Raw genomic sequence first — 12,619 nt, forward strand, 5'->3', positions numbered from 1 at the left:
AAAAGGAAGCACTTGTAATAGTTGTGTATTAAATGATAAAGTCCGAGTATAAAAATTAGCTGCTGCACCTTTTATACATGGTCCAGTGATCCTTCAGCGTAGCATGATTCTCAATGATTTCATCCAGAGTAAGCAGAACAGTCAGCAGTTCTCCTAGGTGCTCATACATAGTCTATGGAAACAGAAACATAAGAATCTTGTCACAAGGGAACCCAGGAGTAAAACAGTGCAAGGATAAAATGACATGCAGAATCTTTTCAATAATGTCAGCAGTACATATCATTATGGCACATTTTCAAAAGGTGGAGAAGTAGAGGATTATATTAGGCAGAAGTTAAATATCACTTCCAGAAATTCACCTTAAAGGAAACCGGAGACTCCAAGAAAGATACTTACCTCCAGCCCCTTAAAGCACTCGAGTCCCTCGCCGTCCTCCCGAGTGCCTCCATTCAGCCGCAATCAGCCCTGGTAAGCAGCTCTGTCACGTCAGGTCGGGGAAACTCCCAACTAAGCCACTAACCGGGGCTGATTGCAGCTGAACGGAGGCACTCGGGAGGACGGCGAGGGACTCACAAGTGCTTATGGGGCTGGAGGAAGCCCTGGATAAGTATCAAATCTTTCTTGATGTCTCAGATACACTTTAACCACTTGAGGACCGCAGTGTTAAACCCCCCTAAAGGCCAGGCCATTTTTTGTTAAATTGGCCACTGCAACTTTAAGGCCAAGCTGCAGGGCTGCATAACTCAGCACACAAGTGATTCCCCCCTTTTCTCCCCACCAACACAGCTCTCTGTTGGTGGGGTCTGATTGCTCCCCCAGTGTTTATTTTTTTTAAATAAAATATTTACTTTATTATTTTTATAATAAATTTTACTTTTTTTTTTTTATACCGCTCTCCCTCCCCCCGCCAGCCAATCAGAATGATTGACTGTCATAGGCTTCAGCCTATGACGGCGGATCATTTCTGCATCAACAGAGGGGACAGCCGTGTCACACGGCTGTCCCCAGTACAGCACTGCCTTAGATCGCAGCGCTGTACAGCCTAATTAGACGGCGGTTTCGCCGTCTAACAGTCTCCGAGCGGCGATTGCCGCTGGGAGACTGAAAGTGGAGCTCCACTCTGCCTTCCAAGCAGGGATGCGCGCGCAGCAGCGCGTGCGATCTCCTGCTAGCCCCATGGAGAGCAGTTAACGCCTATCGGCATGGAACGGTCCTGGGGCTGCGCCGCATTCACGCCAATTGGCATGGAGCGGTCGACTAGTAGTTAAGCCATCAAACAGGTCACAAAGTCCCTTGCAAATATACAAAATGCAAATCATTTATTTCCAAAGTAAATGTTTACATATGACTGCTCCTTCATTCTCCTCCTTCTCCCAGAACCAGCTAAGCTCAGTGGCAGTCTGGAACAGACCTCTCCCATAAGACTCTATGGTGCACAATGTCAAAAGCATTAGATGCACCATCTGTCCTCTGACCCAGGCACTGGCTAGAGTATGTGCAGAGGTGAAGGAAATCAGTGAAGTGATCCCATGAATTTCAACTTCTGTATTTACAAATTGACATCTAGATGCTTATTTGTGACCAGTGGAAGCTAAATGTGCATGTATATAGGTTAAAGGCGTCAGGTGAAGCTGCAAGCAAAATATCGGTAGTAATGCCAATATTCTGCTATGGCAAATCCATCTACACTAATTCTATCCCTAGCAACTATCTAATCTAGCCACTACTGCGGAGACGGGACAAAAACCATCCGACTCCTCAGTTTGCTTCCACTGACTCAGGCTCCTCTAATTTACATATAACCATCTTGTTAATTTAAATACATTTCATCAATGCCAAAGCTTAGGAACTTTAAAACTATGTTGAGATGGTATCTTAATATCAGCCCTGAAAACTAAGTCGCATCAGTCGGGATCTTCTGTGCATGCACAGGATGCGCAGAAGACCCTGACTAACGTGTCTTAGCCAGTTACCATAGCTGATAGCAGCAGAACGGAGGCACGCGGGAGGGTGGCAAGGGACTCAGCGCTGCTTATGGGGCTGGAGGAAGCCCCAGGTAAGTATCAAATCTTTCATTTTTAACTTCTCTAGTACACTTTAACTACTTGCCGACCGCTCCACGCCAATTGGCGTGAATGCGGCGGCAGCCCCAGGACCACTCCATGCCGATTGGCGTGAATGGCTTTCAATGGGGCTTGCAGGAGATCGCGACATCTATTAACCCTGTACAGCGCTGCGATCTAAGGCAGCGCTGTACTGGGGACAGCCGTGTGACATGGCTGTCCCCTCTAGAGGTCAGGAAGTGATCCGCTGTCATAGGCTGAAGCCTATGACAGCCGATCACGCTGATTGGCTGGCGGGGGGAGGGAGGGGGAATTAAAAATAGGGGAAAAAAATAGGAAAACTTAATAAAAAAAATAATAAAATAAATATTTTGAAATAAACAAACATTGGGGGAGCAATCAGACCCCACCAACAGAAAGCTCTGTTGATGGAGAAAAAAGAAGGGGGGGGGGGGGGAAAATCACTTGTGTGCTGAGTTGTGCGGCGCTGCAGCGAGCCCTTAAAGCTGCAGTGGCCTATTTTGTTAAAAATGGCCTGGTCACTAGGGGGGTTTAATACCGCAGCCCTTATTGCTGGGTATACACGGCTCGATTTTCAGCCATTAAAGGAGTTATCAGGCAAATCATGAAGAAAAAAAAAAAAAAAAAAAAAAAAAAAAAAAAAAAGCTTTGCTCACCTGGAGCTTTCTCCAGCCCCTAGCAGCTGACTGTCCCACGCCGACCACTCCACCCTGCGCCGCCGTCCCGGTCTCCATGCGGAAACAAACCCCGGGGTCGTTTGCACTGCGCCTGCGCGAACCGCCGATGTCAATCAAGCCCACGTTGTACGCGGCTTACTGCGGAGGGGCAGTAGGCGCCATGCAGATGGCTTCCGCACCGAGCACGGAGACTGGGACGGCTGCGCAGAGCGGAGCTGTCGGCGTGGGACAGTCGGCTGCTAGGGGCTGGAGAAAGCCCCTGGTGAGTAAAGCTTTTTTTTTTTTCATGATTTGCCCGATAACTCCTTTAAGATGGCTTGATAGATAATTTCCGGCATGTCCGATCACTGTTCAATCTTCTTCCGCTCGATTCATCATTGAAGTGCATTGAAAAAAGTTAAGAAAAACAAGCGGAAGATAAGAGAATCGAGCGGGCAAAATAATCGGGCGCAGAATCGAGCGCCAGAATTGACCTGTGTATTCCCAGCATAAGGAAACAAATTACAGCTCATATATAAAATATTGCTCTTTTGTAATGTACTGAAATACATTTTAAAAAAATGCAAGTGTCAGTCTGCAAAATGCCTCAGCTGGATGTCGCAATAGTGACCTGGGAAGGTCATTCAGATGTAAATAATTCTTATTACATGCAGGATTATGCAAATTTTGCATGGAAAGGAATGCAGCTTGATAATGGACCAATCAACTCTTGCAAGAGTGAAATATGATCAGTTAATTTTCAAGCTGCATACATTTGAATACAAGATTTGCATAAAACTGCATCAACATAAATTTGCTTCTCATGGACCATCCCTACTAGTAACAATTACTCGTCAGGGCTTCCCACACCTGGCCAGTAAGTAGCAGTACATTCCCTATGTTAGAAGAAATTGTATTCACTAGTCCTATTCTTCATGGCTACACACTTCCGTGTGAGAGCAGTTCAGAGTCCCAACAACAGAGACCAGTAAGTGGCCAGTCATGGCAATTAAACAGAATGTCTATTTTGAGGAGCGAAACCTTCCCTGGCCACTTAAAGGGACTCCGAGCAGTGCAGAAACTATGGAAAGATGCATATCATTTTAAAGCTCTCTTTCTCTTTCCAATGATATATAAACCGCCACCCTACGCCTTTTAGTTTTCGCTATTTTCGCGATTGAAATTGCCACGGCCATGATTTCAATCGAAAATAGAGAAAACTAAAAGGCGTAGGGCGACGATTTAGGTGTCGCCAGAAAGAGGAGAAAGAGAGCTTTAAAATGATATCCATCTTTCCATAGTTACATTGTATTACACAGGGCGACTTTTTCCTAAAGTCAGCAGCTCCATTCTGCTGAATGGAGCTGCTGACACTGGGGAAAGTGTCGTCCTGTGTAATACAACTATGGAAAGATGGATATCATTTTAAAACTCTCTTTCTGGCGACACCTAAATCGTCGCCGTACACATTTTAGTTTTCTCTATTTTCGCGGTTGAAATCGCGGCCGCGGCAATTTCAATCGCGAAAATAGCGAAAACTAAATGGCGTAGGGCAGCGGTTTATATATCATTGGAAAGAGGAGAAAGAGAGCTTTAAAATGATATGCATCTTTCCATAGTTTCTGCACTGCTCGGAGTCCCTTTAAACTGGAAAGGATGCACATGGTGGGAAGTGGTTAAGCTGCTTTTACTTCACACAGAATCCTTACCAGAAAATGAACTCCTGATATCTCAATGATCTTATTTTCATTTCTGCAAAAACACAGAAAGACATTTATTTCAAAGGTTACCCTGAGAAATCACAGCACTGCATACAGACAGAACAATCACTGTCACACCAGGTGATTTTTGTGTTTGCTTAACCCAAGTAAAACTTGAGTTTTTAATTAAACATACAAGTAAATTTCAGTTGCAACAACACATGGGGCTATTGCCCATTATTACTATACCATTAGGGCTTGTTCACACTACAGAAGCCACTGGCTGTGCGTTATACTGCAACACACGGCCCAGTGTGGTCTGGTTTGTACACCCCCATTCATACGTGTAGAAAAGCAATCTCACACTCAGACTCAACAACCTTTGTCACAATTTGAATTCCTAGTATATCAACTAAACCAAGGCTGGGTTCACACTCGTTTCTGTATGGGAAAACTGAAAACTTATATTAATCAATGGGCTAATTCACACTTAAATGCATTTTTCACATGCAGAAAAACAAGTGACAGCAATGCAGCACTCTCAGACAACTCATGCAGAAAATTAAATTCAGCCTTAGAATAACATAGGCATGTGCATTACTAATTTGTCTTGGACAGGATGTGGACAAGGTGCTACCTATACACTGTCACTGGATATCGCATCCAGTTCCTGCATTACTAGAGTAAAGATCCAGTATACTTTAAGGGAAAACATGTTTTTCAGATTGGGGAAGTTAGAACTGCACTGAGAATATGGGACTATATAGCTCATTGCATCCTATAGGTTGTGAGACTTTAAAGAGAACCCAAGGTGCGTTTCTGACATGAATATTAGGACACAGAGGCTGGTTCTGCATACAATCACCAGTCTCTGTGTCTGTATAGTGTGCCCCCAGGCCCTCCCTCCCCCTCATTCTGCTGTCCCCCCATATAAAACCTGCCACGCTAGCTACATGCAGCTTGTCGCTAACTGGCTGTTTACCTTTGTGCTGCCATTCACCCGCTGCTCCCCCGTTGCCTGCATATTGCTGCTCCCCGCCTGCGTCCCTCCCGTCCCTGCCTCTTTAAAGAAAACCTGAACTGAAAATTAAAAGTCAAAATAAGCATACACAAGTCATACTTGCCTTCCATGTAGTCTACTCCTCAGTGTCTATCTCCTGTCCCGCGTCCTGTTTGTTCACTGTGATCAAGGGAATTTTCCGTCCTCCATTTTGAAAATGGCCATTACCCATAACAGCTTTCTGGTCAGCACACAGTTAAACTGTAACATCGCCCACTTGAGCCATAGGGAAATATGGACATTACCTGGTACATCCATTTTCCTCTCAGCTATAACTGACAGCAACTGATATTTTACTGACAGCAACTGATATATTTCAGATCTGACAAGATATTGTCAGAACTGGAAGGGATAATTGTCAGAAGAAAATGGTGAGCTTCTGAGAGGAACTGATGGCAAGGTAATTATGTAATGTTCATTTAAAGTTACCTCATGTGTTTATTTTAAATATTTTTACTCAGTACAGGTTCACTTTAAGCATTTAATTGTTTTGTTTGTATTAACTATCTCTGGTGATTCCGATTAGTATGCGGGATTGGTTACTGCAACATAACTGACTACAAAATACAGGCAGTCAGTCCAGTGCCTGTATTATTTTAAACAGAGAAAAGCGGCAGCATATATAAAACAAAATTCATTAAACATAAATCTTTACATAATTACCTGCTGCCTGTGTACAAGGCTGCCAGTTGATGGACTACATTCATTACCACTTCATAACACCTTGTGACAAAACATGAAAGCTCCTGAAAAGAGATTACGACAATTAAAAAAAAAATTAAACATATGAAATCAGGCTAGATTAGGAATGACAAAAATCCAACTACCGTATTCATTTATTTGCAGCTATTTTTCAACAAAGGACTTCTTATTTGTTAGTGGGTTATATTTATTGTGCTTTCTGCCAAACATTAAAAGGTGCTAAAGCATACTGCATTTTATTTGTGATCAAGTGAAGCCACTAATATCCTGATGCTCTGGCCTTATGTGGCTGCCTATATTTCAGTATACAGTGAGGTTTTTCAATGAGCATTCTTGTATGTTTTTTTTTTTTACATTTATTTTGTGTGATTTTATTGCTTGGATATAAAGTGTATATTTTTTCACATAATGCAAAGATTTTTTTTTTTTTTTTTTTTAGTCATTAGAACCTGAAAAAGGATAGAATGCCCATATTACTTTGTATTACCAAGTAACTGAGTTCATAAAATAAATGGATTGCTCTTGCACAAAAGGGATGCTGGCTTCCATTGTCTGCATTACCTGTCCTACTGACCCATCCTTGCCCTAAACAGTTTTTACATTCACAGAAAGTCAAATAAAGGGCGATTAACCTGCAGGAAAGAAACAAATCGTCCCATCTGGATTTGGGAATCTCCCTCCACCATACTCGACTCAGCCGCTTTAAAAAAAAATAAAAAACAAAGTTATTATGAATGTTTACCATGGGAATAAAGTTATAAATACATTTGAAGCATGTACTTTGTATGATGACAAACATACTAAGGGTGACACTACAGTCAGGTCTAATAAACTAAAGAACAAGAAAATGCCATAACAGGCAAAAGGTAAATGGTACACTGAAAAAAAGTATACTGTATCAAGGACAAACCCATAGCTCCATGGTGGGGTGGGGAGACAGACGGACGGACAGGAATTATCAATAAATATATATATATATATATATATATATATATATATAAATATATATATATATATATATATATATATATATATATAAATATATATATATATATATATATATATATATATATATATATATATATATATATATATATATATATATATATATATATATATATATATATATATATATATATATATACCATATATATATATATATATATATATATATCTCCTTTTTGTTTATAATACTTTATATTAGCTAATTAGATTTTGGATTATCTCATATTTGGTCGCTATCTATAATCCTATTTATTCGTACATTTTTACTGTGCAAATATTCATTACTTTTAAGTTATTACTATTTTGTATTACTTTATTATGAATTAATGACTCAAAGGTGCCTATGTACATTATGTATTGATAATTCCCATTTCCTGTAAAAAATAAAAATAAAAAAAAAAATCCTTCACTTTCTGTAAAAAACCATTTTAAAGGTTTTTAACCCCGTGTTGTTCCTCTTCCCAATACATCCTCAATAAAAGTCCAATATATTTTTTCTCATATATTTCTATAGTGCACAGAATCTCTTGTCTGCTATAAATGGCACCAACTTTCTTTAGTTTAAATCTGGCAAAAAATACATGATTAAACCACTGTTGAACATTAACCTACTTCTGCACAGGCACTGCAAATCCGATTTTTGATTCCGATTTTCCCTGGATGCTGTCAAAAGAAAAACGCAGAAAAAAACGCAGCATGCAGTAACGATTAGGGCCTGTACACACTGCTGTGTATGCTCTGCATTTTTAATATCTCATTGCACCAGTGTGTACAGGTCTTCACGATTTTCATGATTTTTCAAAAGACCCTGCGATTAAAAACCACATGCAATTTTAAAAGTGCAGCGCAAGCGCAGCAGTGTGTACAGGCCCTTAAGAATCAAAGCAAATTGGAATCGCATGTAAAATTGCGTCAAAATTGCAAATCAGAATCGCATGTAGTGTGCAAGAGGCCTGAATCTGACTGTGTGGCCACGTGGTGTAACCACAGGCCTTGATAAAGGGGGACCCTGCGTGGCCCCCGAAACAATTGTCGGCAATATTATCTTTGTAGACATACATGGCTCAATAAAAGAGCGCAATTTACTTGAAGTGGTGTGCTGATACATTGGATGTATGGAAAGCAGTCCTCATGCCCACCGCGCCCCCCATTCTCCCCCTCCCCTAAACGCCCTCTTGCAGCAGATTACGATCATCATCACTACTTAATTTATCACGATTGAATTAGGATCCCTTTTTAAAATTGAGCACCCCCCACTTAAGGACTCTCTGCACGGCCCTGCTTCTGTATGGCTGTAAACCAGATCAGTACTCTTGGAAAATGAATGCATTAGTGTAGGAACATTCCAAGCTCATCTAGCTGATCATTCCAGAGGTTTGTACATTACCCACCCCGCTTCCATGCCTCTGTAATGGGTAAACAGACAATCTGAAATATACCAAATAAAATGCTTTTACATATTCTGTGGCAACCTCCAAAAACAAGTGTGTGGGAGAGTACTGAATTCTCTACAGTTTTCAAGGATTCTTTCTCTTCTTCCAAGTGACTGTAAGGCCTTTTCACAAGCAATAGGTACAAAGATGAGAACATTGTTTAGATAAGACTATCCCAACACTCTGGGGTGAACCTAGACGTATATTGCTCTGATTCTGCTCCAGACAAAGGCCAATCAACCACAAGTCAGGGTCAGTGAAATCTTTTAAGCAATGTTTTTAACCTTTAAAATCAAAATGTGACTACTGGACTCTAGGAATGTCCTAATCAGTTTATTATTACTTCCTGTTTGGTTTACAGTCTTTGATCAATCATTACACTCCAGATCAAAACTTACCTCCTTCCCCATAAAATAAAAGACCATTGTAGAACTTTGTTTCTGCCTGTATTGCAAAAAGAAAAATCGCAGCCAGTTAAAAACACAAAAACTCTCCACCAGCACAAATACAACATAATAACCTACACGGCAGGCAATGAACAGTTATTATTTATATAGCGCCAACATCTTCCGCAGCGCTGTACAGAGAATATAGTCTTGTCACTAACTGTCCCTCAGAGGAGCTCACAATCGAATCCCTACCATAGTCATATGTCTATTGAGGAAATGTTCACTGCGGTTTTCACTGGTTTTCCCATAGCGTTTTGCATTCTGCAAGCGATCAAAATCGGCTCTCGAATCGATGATGGTGGAAAAGCGTCCTTCAGTACACTTTCTAAAAAAAATACTATCAATGCCTTTGCAGGGTACAAGAGGCACTAAAGCATTTGTATGCATAGGTACATGGGAAAGTGCAAAATCATAAGCAAAAAACATTAGCAAGATAAAGGGTGGGTATACCTGTTGTGACCCAAGAAGTGATAGTCCTGCAACAGTCTGAAGACCAGTATAGTGTGCATTGCTTGACTACACTATGCATAACAATATGGTCACAACGTTTTGCGTTTTGGTTGCGAGGGGCTTCTATGGTCTCTAGTGGCATTGCTATGTTGCAGGAAATATAGAGCAGTAAGTGATTGAGGTAAAGAGTATACTGACTGTAAACTGACTTAATTCAAGTCCATTATTTGAGAGCAGTTGGGCAAGATTGGATGCTGGCAGTGAGTTTCAGGCAACATCATGGCATATACTCAAATTTAAACAGAGAACGCCAAATGACAATCTATATTATAATCAATTGATCTGTCACTAGTACAGCACAAATACTGAAAATACTGGAAGGCTGTTGGTACAGCTACCAAATCTCGCTCCAGCTGTCAGATCTACAGTCTTTGCCCGCTGCCATTTCCTCCACAGCACACTGCTGTGTCACCATCATTCATCCTTGTGGAGGTTACGATCCAAAGCCAGGTATAACCCACTACTAGGCTAAATGACAGCAGCAGTCAATAGATAATGCAAAACAACTGGGAATGCATCATAGCAGAAAGCAGCTGAACAAAGACTTCTAGATGGCTAGAATAAGGAAATCAAACCAGGTCAAGTAGTGTGGAATATGTCGGCTAATGTAGGCGCTGCCAGCCACATACTGAAATGTATACTTGCAGGCTATGGTGTGCTGACACTCAGCTATCCAATATCCAACGCTTTAGTGTCAGCTATTAGTACACGGCAGTTACTTTTTGGCACCAGTATTGTTACTATATTAAACTTACTGCACAGAAAGGTAGCTATAATAATCATTCTCTCCCATAGCGTGTGCACTCTGCATTTGGAAGTGAGCCCGAGTATTGGCAGAATGCTTCAGTGAAGCTAGTATAGCCAACCAAATTAGCTTTTTTTTTTTTTTTTATTCAACTTTCCCAATTTACTGTACGTGATTTATGCAGTGACAGAGGATAGATACTTACCTCATACTTTAATTTTTTGATCTCACAACATAAAGCAGCATACACGGTGATGACTTTATTTAAAACCTAGAATCAAACAAAGATCCCAAAAACAAACAAAAAAAATTAGATTCAGAAAAGTAGATAATGATAAAACATCTTTACCACATTTAAAATGTGTACTAATTCACAATACTCTGCTTTTTGTTGAAAAATGTGGTTCATCAGCATGGAACCCATTCATTTCTAACTTGGTTATAATTATACAAGTGGGAAGCAGAGGTAAGGCTTGTGTTGGTCAACCCTAGCGAATTCACCACCATTGGATTGATGGAGAACAGCGAGGCTTCCAAAAAAAAAAAAATGTCGAAGGAAACCAACGAGGCACAGAAGATAAATATAAAGGGATATGTAAATAAGAATTCCCCTTTGGCAATTCCAGGAATTCTTTGTCAGGGTATCTGTGATACAGCCACAGTTCTGCAATCACACATATTCTATCTACACACACCATTAAATAGCTTAAAGAGACTAACAAAATTTTCAGCCTTATTTCTTCTATCCTATAAGTTCCTATACCTGTTCTAATGTGGTCTGTCTTACTGCAGTATTTCCTAGTTGCACAGTCGCTGTAATATCTCTGTTATCTAATCTAATCTTCTTTCCTTTGTAAGCTTTGTCGGCTCAGGCAGGAATGTGCTGCTCTGCTTGTGATAGGTAGAAGCTATACACGCTCCCTGCAGGCTCTGTATGAGTCACAGACTGAGCTACTCTGAGCCTATCACAAGCTGGTTACCAGCCATAACTTTTGTTTGTAAACACTGCCTAAAAACGGCAATTACAAGCCAGGATTGCAGCAGGGAGTGGCAGAAACAGCACAGAGGGGCCCAGGAGAACAGAATGAATAGAATGGTATGCTTTTTATTGTTAGAATTTTAGAGTACATTCTCTTTAAAACTGAATTCAAGGTTCATGGTTGGGCAGGGAGGCTCATGTTTACAAAGGCATACACCAAACTTAAAGAGACACTGAAGCGAAAAAAAAAATATGATATTATGATTTGTTTGTGTAGTACAGCTAAGAAATAAAACATTAAGATCAGATACATCAGTCTAATTGTTTCCAGTACAGGAAGAGTTAAGAAACTCCATTTGTTATCTTTATGCAAACAAGCCATTAAAGAGAACCCGAGGTGGGAATTACTTTTACTATTGGGGCACAGAGGCTGGTTGTGCGCACTAAGACCAGCCTCTGTTGCCCCATCGTGTGCCTCCATGTCCCCCCTGCTCGCCGCTATACCCCCCGCATTGCTGGCGACACGCAGCGTGTCGCCAGCTCAATGTTTACCTTGCGCTGTCTGTCAGCGCCGCTCCCCCGCCTCCTCCGCATCGGCGCCACCCGCCGCGTCACTTCCCTCCTATGAGCGGGAGGGAAGGGACACGGGCGGGTGCGCCGATGCGGAGGAGGCAGGGGAGCAGCGCTGACTGACAGCGCAAGGTAAACATTGAGCTGGCGACACGCTGCGTGTCGCCAGCAATGCGGGGGGTATAGCGGCGAGCAGGGGGGACATGGAGACACACGATGGGGCAACAGAGGCTGGTCTTAGTGCGCACAACCAGCCTCTGTGCCCCAATAGTAAAAGTAATTCCCACCTCGGGTTCTCTTTAAGCTCGAGAGGGCTGTTTTCTGACTTTTATTATCTCAACTGTTATTGAACTATTTACTTTTTCTCTGCCAGAGGAGAGGTCATTAGTTCAGACTGCTCTGAAAGAATCATTTTGAATGCCGAGTGTTGTGTAATCTGCACATATTATAGAATGATGCAATGTTAGAAAAACACTATACCTGAAAATAAAAATATGAGAATATTTTCTTTGCTGCTAATCTTCTAGTAATTATTCATAGTACATAACCAATTCATTATATCATATTTTTTTCGCTTCAGTGTCTCTTTAAAGAGACTCTGTAACAACAAAAACCTCCCCTGGGGGGTACTCACCTCGGGTGGGGGAAGCCTCCGGATCCCAATGAGGCTTCCCATGCCGTCCTCTGTCCCACGGGGGTCTCGCTGCAGCCCTCCGAACAGCCGGC

At 41.4% G+C, this 12,619-nt stretch overlaps 1 protein-coding gene across 1 annotated transcript in view; it reads right to left on the reverse strand.

Annotated features, from left to right (window-relative positions):
- Nucleotides 1–12,619, reverse strand: part of WASHC4 (WASH complex subunit 4) — a 93,152-nt gene that overhangs the window by 57,406 nt on the left and 23,127 nt on the right. Inside the window, exons 4-9 of the mRNA XM_068276910.1 lie at nt 10,550–10,615; nt 9,039–9,084; nt 6,835–6,902; nt 6,164–6,246; nt 4,450–4,492; nt 69–172 (exon numbers count right to left, since the gene is read on the reverse strand). Of these exons, the coding sequence (XP_068133011.1) occupies nt 69–172; nt 4,450–4,492; nt 6,164–6,246; nt 6,835–6,902; nt 9,039–9,084; nt 10,550–10,615 (410 nt within the window). The remainder of the gene's footprint in view (nt 1–68; nt 173–4,449; nt 4,493–6,163; nt 6,247–6,834; nt 6,903–9,038; nt 9,085–10,549; nt 10,616–12,619) is intronic.

Source organism: Hyperolius riggenbachi, chromosome 3 (assembly GCF_040937935.1).
Source record: "Hyperolius riggenbachi isolate aHypRig1 chromosome 3, aHypRig1.pri, whole genome shotgun sequence".
Taxonomy (NCBI): domain Eukaryota; kingdom Metazoa; phylum Chordata; class Amphibia; order Anura; family Hyperoliidae; genus Hyperolius; species Hyperolius riggenbachi.